Source organism: Hylobates moloch, unplaced genomic scaffold (genome assembly GCF_009828535.3).
Source record: "Hylobates moloch isolate HMO894 unplaced genomic scaffold, HMol_V3 SCAFFOLD_5, whole genome shotgun sequence".
Taxonomy (NCBI): domain Eukaryota; kingdom Metazoa; phylum Chordata; class Mammalia; order Primates; family Hylobatidae; genus Hylobates; species Hylobates moloch.
The window spans coordinates 140,429,187-140,447,939 of NW_026652280.1; the positions used below are offsets into that span (position 1 = coordinate 140,429,187).

The 18,753-nt window shown below is 34.6% G+C and overlaps 1 protein-coding gene across 1 annotated transcript in view; it reads left to right on the forward strand.

Annotated features, from left to right (window-relative positions):
- Positions 1-18,753, forward strand: part of COL24A1 (collagen type XXIV alpha 1 chain) — a 404,873-nt gene that overhangs the window by 198,529 nt on the left and 187,591 nt on the right. Inside the window, exons 24-25 of the mRNA XM_058439743.1 lie at positions 1,275-1,328; positions 5,036-5,080. Coding sequence (XP_058295726.1) covers positions 1,275-1,328; positions 5,036-5,080 — 99 coding nt within the window. The remainder of the gene's footprint in view (positions 1-1,274; positions 1,329-5,035; positions 5,081-18,753) is intronic.

The following is an 18,753-nucleotide window of genomic DNA, read 5'->3' on the forward strand; positions in this document are numbered from 1 at the left end:
CAAAGTGATCCTGTTAAAACTTCGATCTTAATCAGTTTTCTCCTTAAAGCTTGTCTAAGGCTTCCTGTCTCACTCAGATAAAAGTCAAAGTCCTAACTGCAACCTACAAGGCCCTACATGACCTCACTTCTCATCCCCCATTTCCTTCTTTTTTTTTTTTTTTTGAGACGGAGTCTCGCTCTGTCACCCAGGCTGGAGTGCAGTGGCGCAATCTCGGCTCACTGCAAGCTCCGCCTCCCGGGTTCACGCCATTCTCCTGCCTCAGCCTCTCCGAGTAGCTGGGACTACAGGCGCCCGCCACCACGCCCGGCTAATTTTTTGTATTTTTAGTAGAGACGGAGTTTCACCGTGGTCTCGATCTCCTGACCTCGTGATCTGCCCGCCTCGGCCTCCCAATGTGCTGGGATTACAAGTGTGAGCCACCACGCCCGGCCCCATTTCCTTCTTTGACCTCATCACTTTACTGGTCTTCTCCTCTCAATTCTTCAGCTTCTCCTGGTTCCTCCAACATGCTACACACATTTTAGCTGTAGTGCCTGTGCACAGGCCCTTTTCCTCTGCCTGGAATACTTTTCCTTCAGATATCCATTTAACTTGTCCCTTTCTTTAGGTTTTTACTCAAATGCCACCAAACTGCCAACTCCCCCAGGGAATGGCACTCTCTGGGGAAGTTTGTTGAGGGTCAAGGGTCACACTCTTCACAGAACCCTGGGATCTCTCTTCTCTCCCTAGGCCTGAGGAAATAGCTTCTCTCTCTCTCTCTTTCTCTCTCTCATTGTCATCAAAGACAAGTCACTTCTTACCTTCAGACTCTCTGAAAACTAAAGTAAGAATACAAGTAATCTGCAAAGAACTTTTCGGTGAGGGCTTCTTTCCTGGAATCTTATGAACACTTTCAATAAAACTCCCACAACAGTTTATATATCCCTTCCCTGCTTGATTTGTTGCCTTTCATATTACCACTACCTAACATGCTATATATTTTACTTATTTTTTAAAACGTTGTTATTCTCACTAAAATATAAGCTCTATGAGGGCAGGTATGTTCAGTGCAGTCCTCGATCCTCTGCATCTAGAACTGTTCATGGCACATAGTAGACAGTCAGATATTCGTAGAATGAATGGCGAATGAGTATGATGAAATACATTTATCAAATAATTTTAAAATATTTAATTTTATAAGAATAGTCTAAATTTCATATATCTTAGGAAACTTTCAAAAATGAGGATGACTAAACATATATACTTTCTTCTTTTATTCTGTTCTCTTCTAGGGAAAACCAGGTCAAAAGGGGTATGCAGGTGAACCAGGACCAGAAGGCTTAAAGGTAAAGCAACTGACTTTATTATTAGTTTTAAAATATAATTTTCAGAAAGATAAAATTATGACTTTCATACAAATATGAAATGAACACATCAACTTAAAAAGAACCAGTGAGATGTTCAAACTGTTACAAAGAGCAACTGAGAATCTATATCTTTATATCTATATCTACTTATATGCAGGTTGAGTATCGCCTATCTGAAATGCATTGGACCAGAAGTGTTTCAGATTTCAGATTTTTTTGGAGTTTTAAATATTTGCGTTATATATGCTTATAAGTTAAGCATCCCAAATCCAAAAATCTGAAATTCAAAATGCTCCAATGAGCATTTCCTTTCAGTGTCATACTGGTACTCAAAAAGTTTCAGATTTTGGAACATTTATGATTTCAGATCTTCAGATTTCGGATGCTCAATCTGTGTATCTGTGATTATGTCTGTATCTGTATCTATGTATGTGATTTAATAAAGAATGTTAGGATAAGATTTGTGTGTTACATACAGGGCAATAAACCATAACTTCTGGGGTTATCAATTCTACTGGGTAGAAATCTGCAAGTTTCTATAACTTTACTGAGTCTGGATCTTTTAATCACTAGTAAACAGTGAGTCTAAGTATATTCACTAGATAATCACTGGGTAACCTTCATCACTTTATGATATTAAAAAGATATATCTCTCATTATTTACTTTATTTCCAAGGTCTTGGATAATTTTTATAACACCAACAAATATAAAGTAATGCAATGGTTTATTACATACAGATTTGAGACCTGAAAGAAACTAGCTTATAACAATTGGTAAGTTTTGCAAATTTAAAATTTAACTATGAATTGACATAGTCACAGCATTATTACTAAGTTTCCTAAAGCTATTTTTTATATTAAACATATCATTTTTATGATGCTGGAACCTAAGGAAAAGCTAAACAACACTTTTCAAACTTGTTAAAGAAATATGAGCTGAAGTGTTTTTTAATGTATCAGTATGTATGAGGCTAAAGTTATCCTGGGGCATAATATGTGTACCTGACTCTTTCTCAAGTTACATATAAAAGTCATCTGAAAAATAGGATTGTAGTATTTATAAACAAAAGGCTTAATCAATTCTCCTTTACTGGGATTAACAATTCTCCTTTACTAGACTGCCAAATAGCGCTAGGAAATCCAACTGTGAGCTACCATCCAGTGAAACTGGCAAGAAGCGGAATCTCAGTTATTTATATACTTTCTCTCCCTAGAATCACACCAAAATCTAGGTGGCTTCTGTGTTACCTGGTAAACACAGGAAATTTTGTAATGTTCATTCCTCCCTAGCTGTCACTGAAATTTGTGTTTCAATACATCATGTAGCTATTAACTGGGACCTGGCACTGCCTGGGGGAATTGGTTAAGGGACACACTCTTCACAGAACCCTAGATCTGTGTTTTCTTTCTAGGCCTGGGGAAATAGTTTCTCTCTCTCTCTCTCTTCATTGTCGTCAAAGACAAGTAACTTCTTACCTTCAGACTCTGAAAACTAAAGTAAGAATGCAAGTAATCTGCAAACAACTTTTGCTTTTTGACTATTAACACAAACCTCCCTTAAAATTAAGTAGCACAATGGGTTCATCTTTTTTGGAATTTAAGAAGGGTAACTTACGGGTAAGGAGGGAAAAATACTAGAAAACTAATAATCCATATATTATTCTTCCATAAATTTTCCATAAATGCTGTCTAATGAACTGCCTGGTAAAATTAGTTATTAAAACCTACTGCTGTGCTTCACTCTTTACTATTTATCTAAATACATACAGAAACTGAAAAGAAAATTGGTGTAGACTTTGAAAGTTTATTTCCGTGATCACTCATGATGAATATTAGGTTTCAGTGCTTAGAATCACCACTATCCAATAGAAATGCAACATGAACCGCAAATATGAGCCACATTAGATAGTGAAAAGAAAGAAGTAAAATTAATTTAATAGTATTTTATTTAACCCAAGATATCCAAATATTATATCCTTTCAACATGTAATCAATATTGAAATTATTAATGAGCTGTTTTCTATTCTTGTTTTGTAGAAAGTCTTTGAAGTCTGATGTATTTTTTATACTCATATCACATTTCAATTCAGACCAGCCTATTTCAAATATTCAGTAGCCACATGTCATTATTGGCTACAATATTGTTCAGTATCTTAACATCTTACTGTTCTACACTGGAATATAATTATTACTGTTTAGACAGTAATTGACTAATTTTAGACATATTTAATCTGTTTCTGTACACTAAATGTATATTGCTATTAGAGCCAGTCTCTGTGGTACTTTGAACTTAATCTTTTACCTTTCGTTAATCAATACCTTTGCTGATGCCATTCCTTACCACTAAAAATGACCCTTTCTCATTACCGGTGTTAAGTATCACATATTTTTCAGGGCCCCACTTACAGTTTCATAATCCATTATTTGAAATCATTAATGTTTGGATTTTTGAAAATCTGTTGCATATACTGTATTTTATTTACCACTACCAGAAGGGTGTGGGACAACATACCATAATTAGATATATTAATATTTCTGTAGTGAAATGTAAGGATGTTCAGATTAATTGGAATAAATCAAGACTATAAATGGCCTTATTCAGAACAAAATAAGCTTTGCTGCCAAATCAATCCAAGTTAGGTCAAGTTTGCCACCAAATGAGTTGTGAAAAACTGAGTTTTCAGAGATTTATGGATTGCAAAATTTTGTTTCAGAGGTTATGAACATGCATTACTTCTCCAGTGATGCCAGCTCTAGCTGCTCCAGTTCACAGGGTGCCTTTTCCTAAGACCTCCTTTAGTACTTAACCTGTGGCATGTAGTCTGTTCTGTTTGAGTAAATAGAACATCCCTGTGGGAAAGACTTTAATTTTATTCTTCTTAATATCTTTCACAGTGCTTACTACTCTGCCTTTTACAGAGTACACCTCAATAAAGATTTTATTTTTAAAAATTTTATTTATGAAAGTGATTAAAAGTCACGAATAGGAGAATTTTTTTAAGAAAATAGATTATTACCTGATATGGTTTGGATTTGTGTCCCTGCCCAACTCTCATGTCAAACTGGAGGAGGGACCTAGTGGGAAGCGATTGGCTCATTGGGGCGGATTTCTGCCTTGCTATTCTTGTGATAGCTAGTGAGTTCTCACGAGATCTGACAGTTTAAATGTGTGTGGCACTTCACCATTTGCTCTCACTCTCTCCTGCTCCAACATGTGAAGTTGTGCTTGCTTCCCCTTTACCTTCCACCATGATTGTAAGTTTCCTGAGGCCTCCCAGTCATGCTTGGTGTTAAACCGTGGAACTGTGAGTTAATTAAACCTCTTTTCTTCATAAATTACCCAGTCTCAGGTAGTTCTTTATAGCAGTGTGAGAACAGACTGATACATTACTATTTGAATGAAAATAGAGGGTAGGCCACATTTCATAGAAATACTGTAACAGAGTTTTTAAAAATTTATTTTAAGTTCTGGGGTACATGTGCAAGATGTGTAGATTTGTTATATAGGTAAACGTGTGCCATGGTGGTTTGCTGCACTTATAACAAAGTTTTAAGTAACTGAAATTTCCTTTGCCTTTTTCTAGGTTATGACTAGATAATTACACTAAAAATGAATATTGAAACTGTCATGAATAATCTAGTTTGAAAAATAACTCTTTTTGCAACTTTATATTCTTTTTTGACAGGGAGAAGTAGGAGATCAAGGAAATATTGGAAAAATTGGTGAAACAGTAAGATTATTTTATGCTCTTATTTTTTTAATCAACTGTAAGCATTTTTAGGAATCGTATTAGCCATGATTATGTTTGCTATAATCAAGTTACTCAGAATCAGAATAATTCTTATCCACTACAAATTTAAACTTACTTGTGATGTTTCTGCTGACAAAAAAAAACCTATTGTACAAAAGAGAAATGAGAGAAAACACCATTGATGACATTTGCATCCAATATAAACTATATTTGTGACCTCAGAAACATTGTTTCTAATATTTGGTTTTTAATTTTATTCTGATAGCTTCAATCTAATTTGACCTTAACATTTTTCACTATTTTATTTATTTATTTATTGAGATGGAGTCTTGCTCTGTCACCCAGGCTGGAGTGCAGTGGCATGATCTTGGCTCACTGCATCCTCTGCCTCCCGGGTTCAAGCGATTCTCCTGCCTCAGCCTCCTGGGATAGCTGGAATTACAGGTGTGTGCCACCACACCCAGCTAATTTTTGTATTTTTAGTAGAGATGGAGTTTCCTCATGTCAACCAGGCTAGTCTCGAACTCCTGACCTGAAGTAATCCACCCGCTTCAGCTTCCCAAAGTGCTGGGATTACAGGTGTGAGCCACTGGGCTCAGCCATTTTTCATTACTAAAAAGCTTATTAAATTATGCAATAATTTAATAGCTTGAAGATAGTTTTTCTTTAGGCTTGAAAAGTTGAGGTAAACTAAGAGATCTTGAGCTGGAAAGTGTAATTGTGTTCCTCAAATAAAGATTGAGTTGTTCAAATTAATATTATTGTGGAAGAACAGGCTTCATGTTGTATTTGAATCAGATTTGTTAGAAGTAATTTTATTCTTTACAATGAAGAAAGCCAGCCAAAATATTATCTAACAAATGAACTTACATAACATATATAAAGTGGAAAATTAAATTAACACCAGGAAAGTGAATTTATTTACAGTGTGCTAAATTAATTGTCACAAAATAGATAATATTATTTCTTATGACTTAAAAAATTTTTTTCTATATGGTTGTTTTATAGGCTTAAATAATTAAACAATTATAAATCTTAGTCTTGTGACAAAACAACAAAACATTTCTGATGCTCATTTTTTGTTATTAATTGTTAATAAAAATAGACTATCTGTGTAGTCTTAAAAGATAATTGCCATACCTAATTAATCCTGAGTCACTAGAAGGAGAACTTTTTGTTCTTGCTTTTTCTGGGAAAGTTTCAAGGAAGTATTTGTATGAATTAGATTATTGAAGGCTTCTAGTCAAATATGATTGTAACATATTTCTCTAAGATTACTCAAATTCTGCCATTTCTGAGTGACAGATTGCTTAAGAAATATATATAAAGTTGGTATCCAAAGTTAAGATGCTAATGAAGAACATATTTTCTTAAAATAATATCTTACATATTAAACTTTTAAGTGTTATTTACTTAATAGTTTTGGACTAATTCCACATAGTATAAGAACCCACTGCCAGTGCTTTCCAAAGAGGAAACAGACTATCTTGGCAGGTAGTAGATTTTTGTCACTGGAGGGAAAATAACATTTATTGAACATTTGCCATGTACTAGGTATAGTGCCAAGTGACATTTCATATTATGGTATTCCATTTAATTCTCAAACAGCTTTAAAAGATACATTTTGTTATTCTGGTTTTAAAATTAGGAATCTGGAGCACATTGAGTAACCAGTTCAAAGTTACATAGCTAATAAATTACTGAACTGAGATTTAAACCCAGAGCTCCAAACTCAAAATCCAAATATCTGCATTATGCCATGCTTGGATATTTTAATATCAGTTCAATAGCTATCTCATATAAATGTTGTAGAGAGTCTTTAAGCATCTGATAAGTTATCAGACAAAAAGACCTTTCCAACTTTGAGATTCTATCTTTCTTGTTAAGGATGGCACATGAAGCCTTCTTTAAAAAATTACTGCCTATATAAAGTTTATTCAAATATATAAAATGTCTAAAGAATATTTTTATTTTTGGCTCTCAGTAATTCTGGCTTTCATTTTGTCTTTCTAATTTCAAAATCTTAGAAATATAGTTCATCTAATCCAGAGTTCTGTTGCCAAGAAAATTGAGAGATAGGAGAAGATATGGTTGCACTTCATGACATCTATCTTGTAATTGTAGTAGCTGATTTTTACTTTGTTCAATCTTTTTGTATAGTCATTAATTGCCTTTAACTGGCCTTCCTTCAGGTTTGTTTGTTTCTAGATTTATACCAGTTAGAATTCAATTTGTGATAGAATTTGCGAAGCACAGCAGTCCCACCTATATTTCATGTCTACCTGTTGCAATTATTTATAGTATACAAAGACTTAATTTCCATAAATGTGCCCCAGATGAGTCTCTAATTTCAAAAGATGGCCTCTCATCTTCCATATTCTAGCATTCAGATGTTTAGAAGTAAATCTAGAATTATCTAACCATAATTACCAGTCCTCTGTGTCTTAAACTGTCTAGGCTGAAAGTATTTGAAGAACTATAAAGAAAAAAAAATGTTCTTTTCCACTATTGGCCAAAAGACCAATATTAGGATCAGTGGATAGACATTATAAGGGAACAGCTTTTGGTTTAATGTAGGCAAGAATATTTTAATATAATTTCTAACACTCAAATAGGTTCTTCCATAGAGTGATCCAACACCTTATTATTGGAAGGTTTGATGTCTTTTTTCAATCATTTATTAGGCAGATATTTATTGATTATACCAGGCAGATTTTTAAACATATGGTCCCTACCTTCATGGAATTTACAGTCTATTGGAGGTTTGACAGATATTAAATAGTCACATAAAAAATATATAAACTATGATACATTCTATTAAAAAAAAGTACAAGGGACTATGACAAGGGTGCCAATTTTAGATCAGTGGATGAGAGAAGGCTGTTTTGAGGAGATGACATATGAGTAATAATCATAAAGAATGATATGAGTTAGCCAGGGAAGGGGTGGGGAAAAAACTTCCCTGGAATATGCAATATAACATAGTTTCCATCTTTGCCACCTACCTTGCTATGGAAAAAATACTTAATGTTTCTAAATATTTGTTTTTTTTCCAGGAGGAAAATGATGAAAATAACTATCTTATAGATTTTCTTGTGAGGATTAAATGTGATAATGCACAAAAAGCACTTATCACAATGCCAGTCATGTAGTAAAAACTTGGTAAATGTTAGCTGTTGTGGTGGAGGTTATTGTTATATGTGATGGTAGCTCTTTTGAGGAACTGAAATAAAGTTGGTGTGGATAAACTTTGATGAACAAAGGGAGAAGGTATGTGAGATGATACTAGTGAAGGAGGCAGGAGCCAATCATTTAGGAACATGTTTATTACTTTGCACTTGAATGTAAGATCAATGAACAATCGCTAAAGGTATGCTAAGTAAGCCAATGTTATGATTTAATTTGAGGTTTAAGATCACTCTTATTGCAATGGATTGGGAAGCATGGCTGTGAAGAGCAGAAGTAGAAGAGGGTAACCAATGAGGATGCTTCTGCAGTAGTCTATATGAATGAGAAAGATGATTTAGACCAGTGGAGATAAAGAGAAGTGGAGATATTTGGAAGATATTTGAGATAACAGATTTGAGGTAGGCTGCAAATCAGGGGAGGGTCCTAGTCAGTCTCCAGTGTACAATTAGGCCTTTGATAACTAAACTATTTAGGATTTATCAGGAATATTCTGGAAGCACAAGGAAATGGTATATAGACTGTCTCAGGATAATTCTAATTCTAAGAATCCATGACTTTTTTCTAAGAATGTTGATGTTTCCAGTCTTCCTCTCACCTGCAAATTTGGCTTCTTTTCTCTGGCCTTTTTATTTTATTTATTTATTTATTTATTTATTTATTTATTTATTTATTTATTAAATTATACTTTAAGTTCTGGGATACATGTGCAAAATGTGCAGGTTTGTTACATAGGTATACATGTGCCATGGTGGTTTGCTGCACCCATCAACCCGTCATCTTGGTTTTAAACCCTGCATGCATTAGGTATTTGTCCTAATGTTCTCCCTCCCCTTGCCCCCCATCCCCTGACAGGCCCTGATGTGTGATGTTCCCCTCCTGTGTCCATGTGTTCTCATTGTTTAACTCCCACTTATGTGTGAGAACATGCAGTGTTTGGTTTTCTGTTCGTCTGTTAGTTTGCTGAGAATGATGGTATGACATGAACTCATTCTTTTTTATGGCTGCATAGTATTCCGTGGTGTATATGCGTCACATTTTCTTTATCCAGTCTATCGTTGATGGGCATTTGGGTTGGTTCCAAGTTTCTCTGGCCCTTTTCTAGTTTCATTATGTCTTTCTGATGTTGGAGCAAACAAAACTAAAGTATTTTAGAGGCAGTGACTTCAGAGCTTTCTTCATGAGTAGGATAATGACTCCTATTATGTTTTCTTTACTGTTGATGATACTTAAATCAAGCAGGCCTTTTACCTATAACAGGGAACTGAGGATGTCTTTGGCGAATAATCGGTGGGGACTTCTAGGATCATTTTCTGGTCTCATATTTTAAATGTAAAATGTGGATTTATTTTTTCACAGAGTTTCTTTGATTACATTAAGTTTCAGTTGCCACATTTCTGCCCCACGTGAAAATTTTCAGATGATTGTCCAGTAGTCTGGCCACATTGTTTCATCTCTTAAAACATAACCCAACTTATTTGATTTACCACAATTATTCCTTTACTTATAGACTTTGGTGAACAAAGTAAGATTTCATGAGAAATCTACCGTGTCCTCTCTGTTGTTCTGCCTCTTCTCTGGTGTGCTAATGTATAATAAATGACCGATGCGCAGAGAGGAAGAAGAGAAGGGCATGGATAATCCTCGAAATCAGGTACTCTGTTTCTCATTACAAAACCTTTAGAATCATAAACCCTCTCACGACTGATTCCAAGCTGGGTTATAACCAATTCATTCAAAAGCAAAAAGAGGTGGAGTCAGTGGAGGAAATAAAAAGAAATAAATATATTTATTGAAGGCCTGTTAATTTCATTTAGTCTTTAAACAACTCTTATGAAATAAGTTTTCTTATTGCATTCTATAAATGAGGAAAGTGAAATTTATTGAAGTTATGTAATGTATCCAAATTCATACAGTGAGTAAGTAGCAGACCAGGATTTCAAATCCAAAATTTTTATCTTCAGTTCCAAGTCTCTCTTTTCTGCATCAGGTAATCATCAATTTGTCCTGTTTTTAAACTTGAAGTGCATCGTTGGGAATTAATGTTTAGGAGATGTGAAAAAGGATAAAATAAAATTTTGCTCTGCAATATCTTAAGCCAAGCTGGCAATTTTCTTCTAAAAATATTGTCAAATGTTATTTGCCTCTGAGAATTATGAAAATATAACTAAATGTATTTGTGATAGAAATAGGAAAGACTTTGAAAGAGCCAGAAAAAAATACCGTAGAAGTGCTCAGCACAAAACCTCATTTGATACAGTGATTGGTTTTGCTACCCTCTGGTAGAATTACCATGAAATTAGCTTGATACATGTTGGTTTTACTTTATTTCCAATTTTTTCTTTCATTAATAATGAAGTGGGAAAAGTTCCCTTATCCCCCTTGCAGGGTGTGCAATAGGGGTGTGGCTCGTTTCTTTGGTGTCCCGCTGTCAAACCCCTAGGGGAAGCATGCAGACAGGCAGGTAGTGTGTAGCGTTTTGGGGCTCCAATCCCATGGCAGCGTCTAGGGTTGAGTGTTTACAGCTCCCAAAGCCCCAGTGGGCATGTGTTACAGTGTGCTCTTTCAGCTTTGCTGTCTGCAGGTGGCTTGTGTTAATCAGCTCAATTAGATGCTCTGCCTTATCGCAAAGACAGAGGGCTTTCTGTATCCCGGATTCTTGCCCTGGTGTCCTGGAAAAATCAGATCACATGTGGGCTTGGAGGATGGGTGCAAGGTTTTGCTGAGTGGTGGAGGTTGTTCTCAGCAAGCCAGATGGGGAGCCAAAAGGGGATGGAGTGGGAAGGTGGTCTTCCCCTGGACTCAGGCCGCCCAGTGGCTGGACTTTTCTCCAACTACACCAACTGAATTCCATGTGGTCTCCCCGTAGATGGCCTGCTGGTGTCTGTTGTTGTGTTATTCTGCTTCTCTTATCATCCACCCATTTGTGTCTGTGTCTGTATCCGGCTTATAGGGGCACAGGATAGGGAGCGTGGTGGGCCATTCTAGGCACAGGCCTGAGGGTGAAGCCCTCACCAGTTACCCGGCCCTTCCCTACCCAGCACTTCCCTGCCCCTCTTTTGTATCAGTAGGAGACTGCTAGTTTTACAGGGACCTACCTAAATCATAAGAAGTCATATTTCCTTGAGGGAAAGACCCAGATACTGGTGGTACCATTCAGCCATGCAGGAAGAACTGTAGTATAACTCTACAACTATGCCTAACTAGGGCCTTTGTAGTTTCAGTGCCTTTATCTTAAAGAACGTCATCGACCCCTCCTGTTTTTAGGCTACTCATATCTATAAAACAGCAATAAAGCTGTTGTATACCTTCTATGTAATAGGGGGTAGTAATTTTTCTCAGGCAATGGAAAGTTATATGAAATGTATATCAATGATACATTTCATCATCAGGAGGATGTTTACCTGAATATGATAAAAAATAGCTACTATTTACTGAGAACTGATAATATGCCAGATACTTTGCATATATTATATTATTTAATCCTCATAGACACCCTGGAAAATAATAATTATTATTCCTATTTTATACAAAAGGAAACTTATGTTTCAGAGAAGTCAAGAAACTTGTCCAAAGTCAGGTCATATAGTAGCAGAGCTGGGACTGATAAGGAGATATCTTTAACTTCTCCCCATCATCCTGCTTCCTCTTAGCAATTAGCTGAAGATTTTCAATTGTCTTTCTGATGAGTAAGTATAATCCTGTTATTACTGCATGAAGTTAGAGGTCATGGGGCCACATTTACCATATTATGGTTTGAGAAGCTATTCTGAAAAACCACGGACATGTAAAATTATTATGTCTTAGGATCATGTATTTGATATTTATCATTTTTGAAACTGAAAAATAATTAGACCTAGCATTCATGTACTGGTATAGAAAACAAGCTAGTTATCAAACATGTCATATTAAAGAATAATAAACAAGAGAGTACCCTTCTTAGTCTAATAAAAGTTTTCAGATTGCCCAAATTGTAAAAACAATAAATTACTTCTTCAAAATACTAAAAATAAAAGAGATATTAAAATGGAACTTTGCTTTTCCAATAGCATCAGTCTTTTTCAGATGTGAGTATTTAACATGCTTACTGCCCGGAGGCAATTAGCCCATTAGCCTTCAGACCAAGGAAATGTAAACTTGATCACCTTACTTGTTTTAGAATTGATAGAAATAATATTTTTTAATAACCTCTGGTTTTTAAGGATTTACTCCTAAGGATTATTTTTTAAAAATCACATTCAATGTAATTCTGTATATGTGCCTGGGACATTAATATTTAGAATCCTAATAGGGTTAAACATTATTATTCTATGACTTGAAGTAAATTCATTATCTACAAATATGTGTGTCTCATGTTTTTCTTCATCATGTACTTATGTTTCTGTGTTTTAGAAGGATACTGTGATTTTTATAGCCAAACAAAAGAAAGATACAGTTAAAAACTAGTATTTTTCTCATTTATTTATTCTAGCATTCAGAAGACACTTACTGAACGCTTAATGTGTGCTAGAGATAGCAGTAAAGTAAGACTTGATCTGTAAGTAGTATATGATCTAGAAAATGAGAAAAGAATTATACACATAATTTTGCCAAAACATTAGTCCTCTTTCATAAGATACTCTAAGAAAAAGAAGTAAAAATTGTTTTGGCAGCTATCATAAGGACACATGTGTTGATAGAGAAACTCTGGCTTTATTTTGCTAAAAACATGTTACTATTCTCTTACGTGGGGACATTATAAAGTGTTAATCACAACTTTTGAGGAAATGGCAGCTCTAACTTTCTATATAGAAGGGGTCGAGGGGTGGCATTTTGGTTGGAAGAGGCTGTCAAGGGACTTCCCCTGAAGCTAGTTTGCATAAAAACTATACTGTTTGCATTTATTAGTAGTGCACTATCTTATTTTTATTTACACATCAGTAAAAATAGCAAAGGGTTCTAATGATACTTTTATGGTCAGGATATATAAAATGGAGAATACATTCCTTGTTGGTATTAAAGAATGGGAAGGACTGATGGAAATAATGGAAGGGGCAAAGGTAAAGGCATTGCTTTGGGCCACCTGTTGACACTACCACTCTTAGAGAAGATGATGGCCGAATTATAATCTGAGAGTAAAAATAGTGAAAAATCATTGTGGTTCTGATTTTTTAAAAAAATATTAAGGCCTATGTAATCAATATACTATAAAGGTTACAAACATTATAGAATAGTGGTCAGGAAACTTTTTTATAAAGGGCCAGGGAGTATATATTTTAGACTTTCAGGCCATACTGTCTCTATCACAGCTGCTCAACTGTTGTAGTATGAAAGCAGCCATCGAGAATACATAAATGAATGAGCCTGGCTCTGTTCCCAGTAAACTTTATTTACAAAAACAGACGGCTGGCAGGAGGTAGCCTACAGGCTGTAGTTTGCCCTTTCCTGTCCTAGAAGGTTATACTTTATTTGAGATGTACAAGATTTTGTTAAATGAATCTACCATATGTGATTCTGCCTAATTTGTCTTTTATCATTAAGAAACATTAAACACAAATGTGATGATTTCTTCAACTCTTACTCTCGAATCAGAAAACAGATTCAAATTAGCAGACAAATTGTGTTGCTATCACATATTTATTTTGTGTAGTGTGAACATAATGAATTAATTTGCATTTATATGTACACCATATGTATATCTAAAATACTTTATTGAATTTATCATTTTTTCCTTAACAAACACTTAAGAATCTTACCAGAAAATATTTTCAAGGGAGTGAAATCTGTTCTTTATGTGTGCATGTTCACTAGAAACATTTTTCTGAAGACGTTACATGTTTTTTGAAGTCTTGCTTTACAGATCAAAGCATTTCCACATTTTAAGTTTTAGTGACTTTTTATTTTATTATTTTGAAAAAGTTATCAGAGAATGTCATTAAACTTATATTTCCTATCAGGTTGAGATATTTTGATTTTGGACTCTATCTTCTGTTTATGAAATGTCTCTTTTTTCATTAATTGTACTAAGCAGCCCGATGAGGGGAGCAGCATTGCATTTTTGGCCACAAATATATGAATGCTCTTCTTTTGACTATAAGAAAAATAATTGATTGAAATCTGGATTTTATTTTAACCACAAATATAGCCACCTTTGTGTTTCGCAGAAAACTTTTTGTAAGTATATAACCTTTTCATTTTCAGTTAAAAATGGAAAAATAGTAACAGCTGAGATACAAGGTTGTTATGCTCAGCACTTTTCTGATTAATGTGTTTTGGAATCTATGTTTTTCTGGTGTGTTGATAAAATCAATTTGCTGTCACTAAAATCAGAAAAGACCAAGATGATATAAATGCCTCCAAAAAATGCTAGGGGAATGGGACATAGTAGATTATAAGGGGGAAAATGAGTCTGTAGAGGCTTTAAGAATATAAATTGTAAAAAATTTTTATTCTGACTTTTAAGATCACCCACAATATATTCCTCACCTACCTTTACAGTTGTTATTCCTACACTTTCCAACTTACTCCCTATGATCTGGCCACTCAATATTCAGTAAACATCACTCACTTATTTATGCCTTTGTTTCAGGCTGTTTCTGTCACCTCTAAAGACCTTCGCTTTCCCACCCTCATTGTCCACCAAGCATCAACTTTCAAGATCCATCTTAAGTTACCTGCTCAACCATGAAGTCTTTTCTAATCTCCATGCCCAGTGAGATTCCGTTTCTTCCTTCTTTAGCCTTTTCAGCACTTTTATCTATACTATTATGGTTCTTAGCATTCATTGTTTGATATCACAGTAACTTTTTTACTTGAACTATCCATACAGAAAACTCTTCTACAGCAGTGACCACATGCCTTATTTTTGTACCTTGACACTATGTGTATGTTGAACTATGATAAATTAAGAAATGAAAGGTAATTTTTAAAATTTATTTGCTACTGTCTGTATACTCAGAGGACATTAGTGTGCTCAATCTAAGTCTGAAAATGTGACAGATTCTTGTGAAGCAGTCAGAATAAGGAAGGACATTTCAATGGGAACAATAGCATGAGAATAAAACATGAAGACATGAAATGACCTGGAGTGTTTGCAGAACTGTACTGTAAGCAGTTCATGATAGCTGGAGGGAGGTAAGGCACAATGAGTCACAGCTCACCTGGCTTCTACTAGTTGCCTGTAATGTCCCACCCAACTTCTTGAGTTCACAAATACTTTTTTTTCTACAAGTCAATGCCAGTATCACTTCTATACTTCACATCAAGTATCCTCTGTATTTTATACATGTTTCTATTACCACTTCTTGCCATTTTTTATTTGAATATGTCTTTTCCCTTCTGGACCTTAAGTCCTTTAAGCGCTATGATTCGTGAAGCAAAAACTAAATCATGAAGGGTAACTTCTGTTTATGAAATCAATGACAGATGAAGTTAAATCTGAAAGCTTCCCCTGATCTGTAGTTTTTAGTAAAGTTAAAACTTATTTATGCCATTATTTGAGGCTGTTTTCAGGTTTTCAAGCCTAATACTTACTGGGTTCAAACCCGCACTCATCACCTTTCTTCTAAAGTTCAATTCACCCCCTCCTCTTAGTATTTTCCGTAATTGGTACCACACTCTCCAGTTACCAGGTGATGAAAGCTCAGCATTTTTTCTTGTATTCCCTCTTTTCCTTTGTACTTACTTTCAGTGAGTTACTAACTCTTATAAATTCTACATCTGTAATATGTTTTGCATCCATTCTTTACAACCTTAATCCACTGGCTTTTTGAGACTGTCACTATTCCACAAATATTGTTTGGATACCAATTGTTTGTCAGACATACCATTAGGTGTTACAGATAAATAGTTAAAAAAATTCTTGCTTTTTATGTGTTCGTGAGAGACAACAATCCATTACGATACAATGTTTTATGGCTATAATAAAAAAGCACAGCATTTTTTTGTGGGATAACCAGGGCAAGGCTTTGAAAAAGAGTCAGCTCTTGAGCAGGACCTTGAATAATATGGAGGAGTTTTCCTAAAAATGTAAGAAGGCGTTAGGCATCACTCTAGGTAACGGAACATGTACAGAGGCTGAGAATCATGAGAGAACCAATATATACTGAGTAACAATTAGTTTTATACCACTGGATCATACGGTAAAAGGGAGGAGGGAGAAAAGAAAGGGTCTGAACAAGGAGTAGACAATGATGAAATAATGAGGAACCCTGTATATATGCCATCCACAGTCATTAACATTGTATCCTGTAGTGGTAAGGAGATCATTGAATTTATAGTAATATTTTGAAACAGTCATATTGCCAGTTAGAAATATCTTGCAGCTGCAAGATAAAAGATGAATTGGAGATAAAGGGAGACCAATAACAAAGTTATTGCAGTAATATTAAGGAGAAATGACAGCGAAATGCTTCAACTTGGGGAGCAATGAAGGGGAAAGTTATAAAAGATATTTAGGCAATAGAGTAAAAGCTCCATAAACTCAAGGACTATATCTTATATACAGTACCTGGCACATAATATATATTCAATAAACATTTGTTCAAAGAGTAATGATTTGGATCAACTCAATTTCAGTTCTCTTTTGAAATGCCCTAGACTTCCATCTCTGTATATATATATTCAAATTTTATCTATTCCTTAAAGGCCCAGCTCAAACACTACCTGTAGAGTATCTTCCCTAAATCTCCGAGCTGAAAATAAACTTTATCTCTTGTTAAATTTGATAAAATGTAGTCTTTTGTAATTTTTAATACTTTCTTCCTGTGTATTAGATATTTATATCCCTAGGCTCTTTGATTATAAATGTCTTAGGGAAGAATCCATGTTTCCCTTCCTATTTATATTCCTCATACTGCCTAGCACAAGACTCTTTCACTTATCAGTTGTTCAATAAATATTTGTTGAATGAAAAAGTGACAATCATATCTAACTATGATTTTGGAAACAAAATATCTTAGAATAATATAACAAAATGGATAAGAGTAAGGACTGTGAGACCAGATTGCTTTCATAGTATAGTAGATACCAATACGTCATGATAACCGATACTGAAAAGATGAAAAATTGTCAAAAGTATGTCAGGAAAGAATGTTAAGCAAAAGTTTCAGAAAACCTCAAAAAGATTAAGTAATTGGCAATTCTTTGTATTTTTTAATGTTGCACATCTCTTTTTGATGGGCTGTTAGATTCAGCTTGCTAGTATTTTGTTGAGGATTTTTAAAATTTTTTTTATTATATTTTAAGTTCTAGGGTACATGTGCTTGCATCAATGTTCATCAAAGATATTGGCTTGAAGATTTCTTTTTTTGTTATATCTCTGCCAGGTTTTGGTATCAGGATGATACTGGCCTCATAGAATGAGTTAGGGAGGAGTCTTTCAAAAATATAGTTTTGACTCCTTGGTGTTGCTAAGTTGTGTTGGTATACGGAAACACATGATGACATTGCTCTCCTTAAGGATCATCAAATCTCAAAAAGTAAATATTTATAATATAGGAAACAGGATAAGAGTTAGTGGTTTCTTTAGTTACCAAAAAGTTCCTGGTAAATAATTTAGTTATTAAAGAGGATAAGGGTAAAGAGAGCTTATAGTGGTTTAAAATAGTCAAGAAGCCTTCTTGAAAAAAGTTAAGACTTGATTTATCCCTTACAAAGTAAGAATAAGTTGATTGTTTTCATCTGGAGATATGCATGAGACTTCATGGAGTAATTGATATCTTAACAGTACAGAAAGTGATGGATGTAGGGAAAAAAGGAATAAACTGTTTCAAAAATACCAATTTCAAAGAAACACAATGGCCTGAGGGGAAAACATAATGAAATAAATTCTTATAGCATACATGCATGGCTGCCAAATTCCATAAAACTTCTGTGGTGGAGAAAGTGTCGGGGGTTGAGGGGCTTCTATGTACTGCTGATAGAAATGAAATATCCTTAAAATTATTCTCATTTTAATAATATGAGAAAAAAATTACAAATAGTTATTAGCCTGGATTAGAATGTTATATTTTAGGAAGCATCTTCTTAATGTGATACATGCCACTTGAAGTTCAGTCAGTTACACTGATTTTTTTAAGTCAGCTTTTTAAAACAAATATTTTGTTGCCCATAACAGAATTATCAGAGGATCTTTATTGTTAAAGTATCAGTTATTTTTTTCTCACTGGTATCAATAGATATACTGACAGGAGAAGTCCAACATGAAAATATGTGCAATAGTAACTTATTTTCATTAAGTTTCTGGTCAGAATAGCATAGATGAAACTGAAAGAATATGCATGTTCCGAATAAGGCAATTTGGTTGGTTTCAATTTCCCTTCTCCATGTCACCTGTAACTAACCTGCATTTCTTCCACTGGACTGCGGACACTAGATTGTAAACGGGGGTTCACCTTTGTTTCCTGATTATCTAACACATTCCTGGCATATGGCAGAAATTTAGTGAATAAGTCTTGGATTGAAATACTTGTCAATCTGGTAGCAAC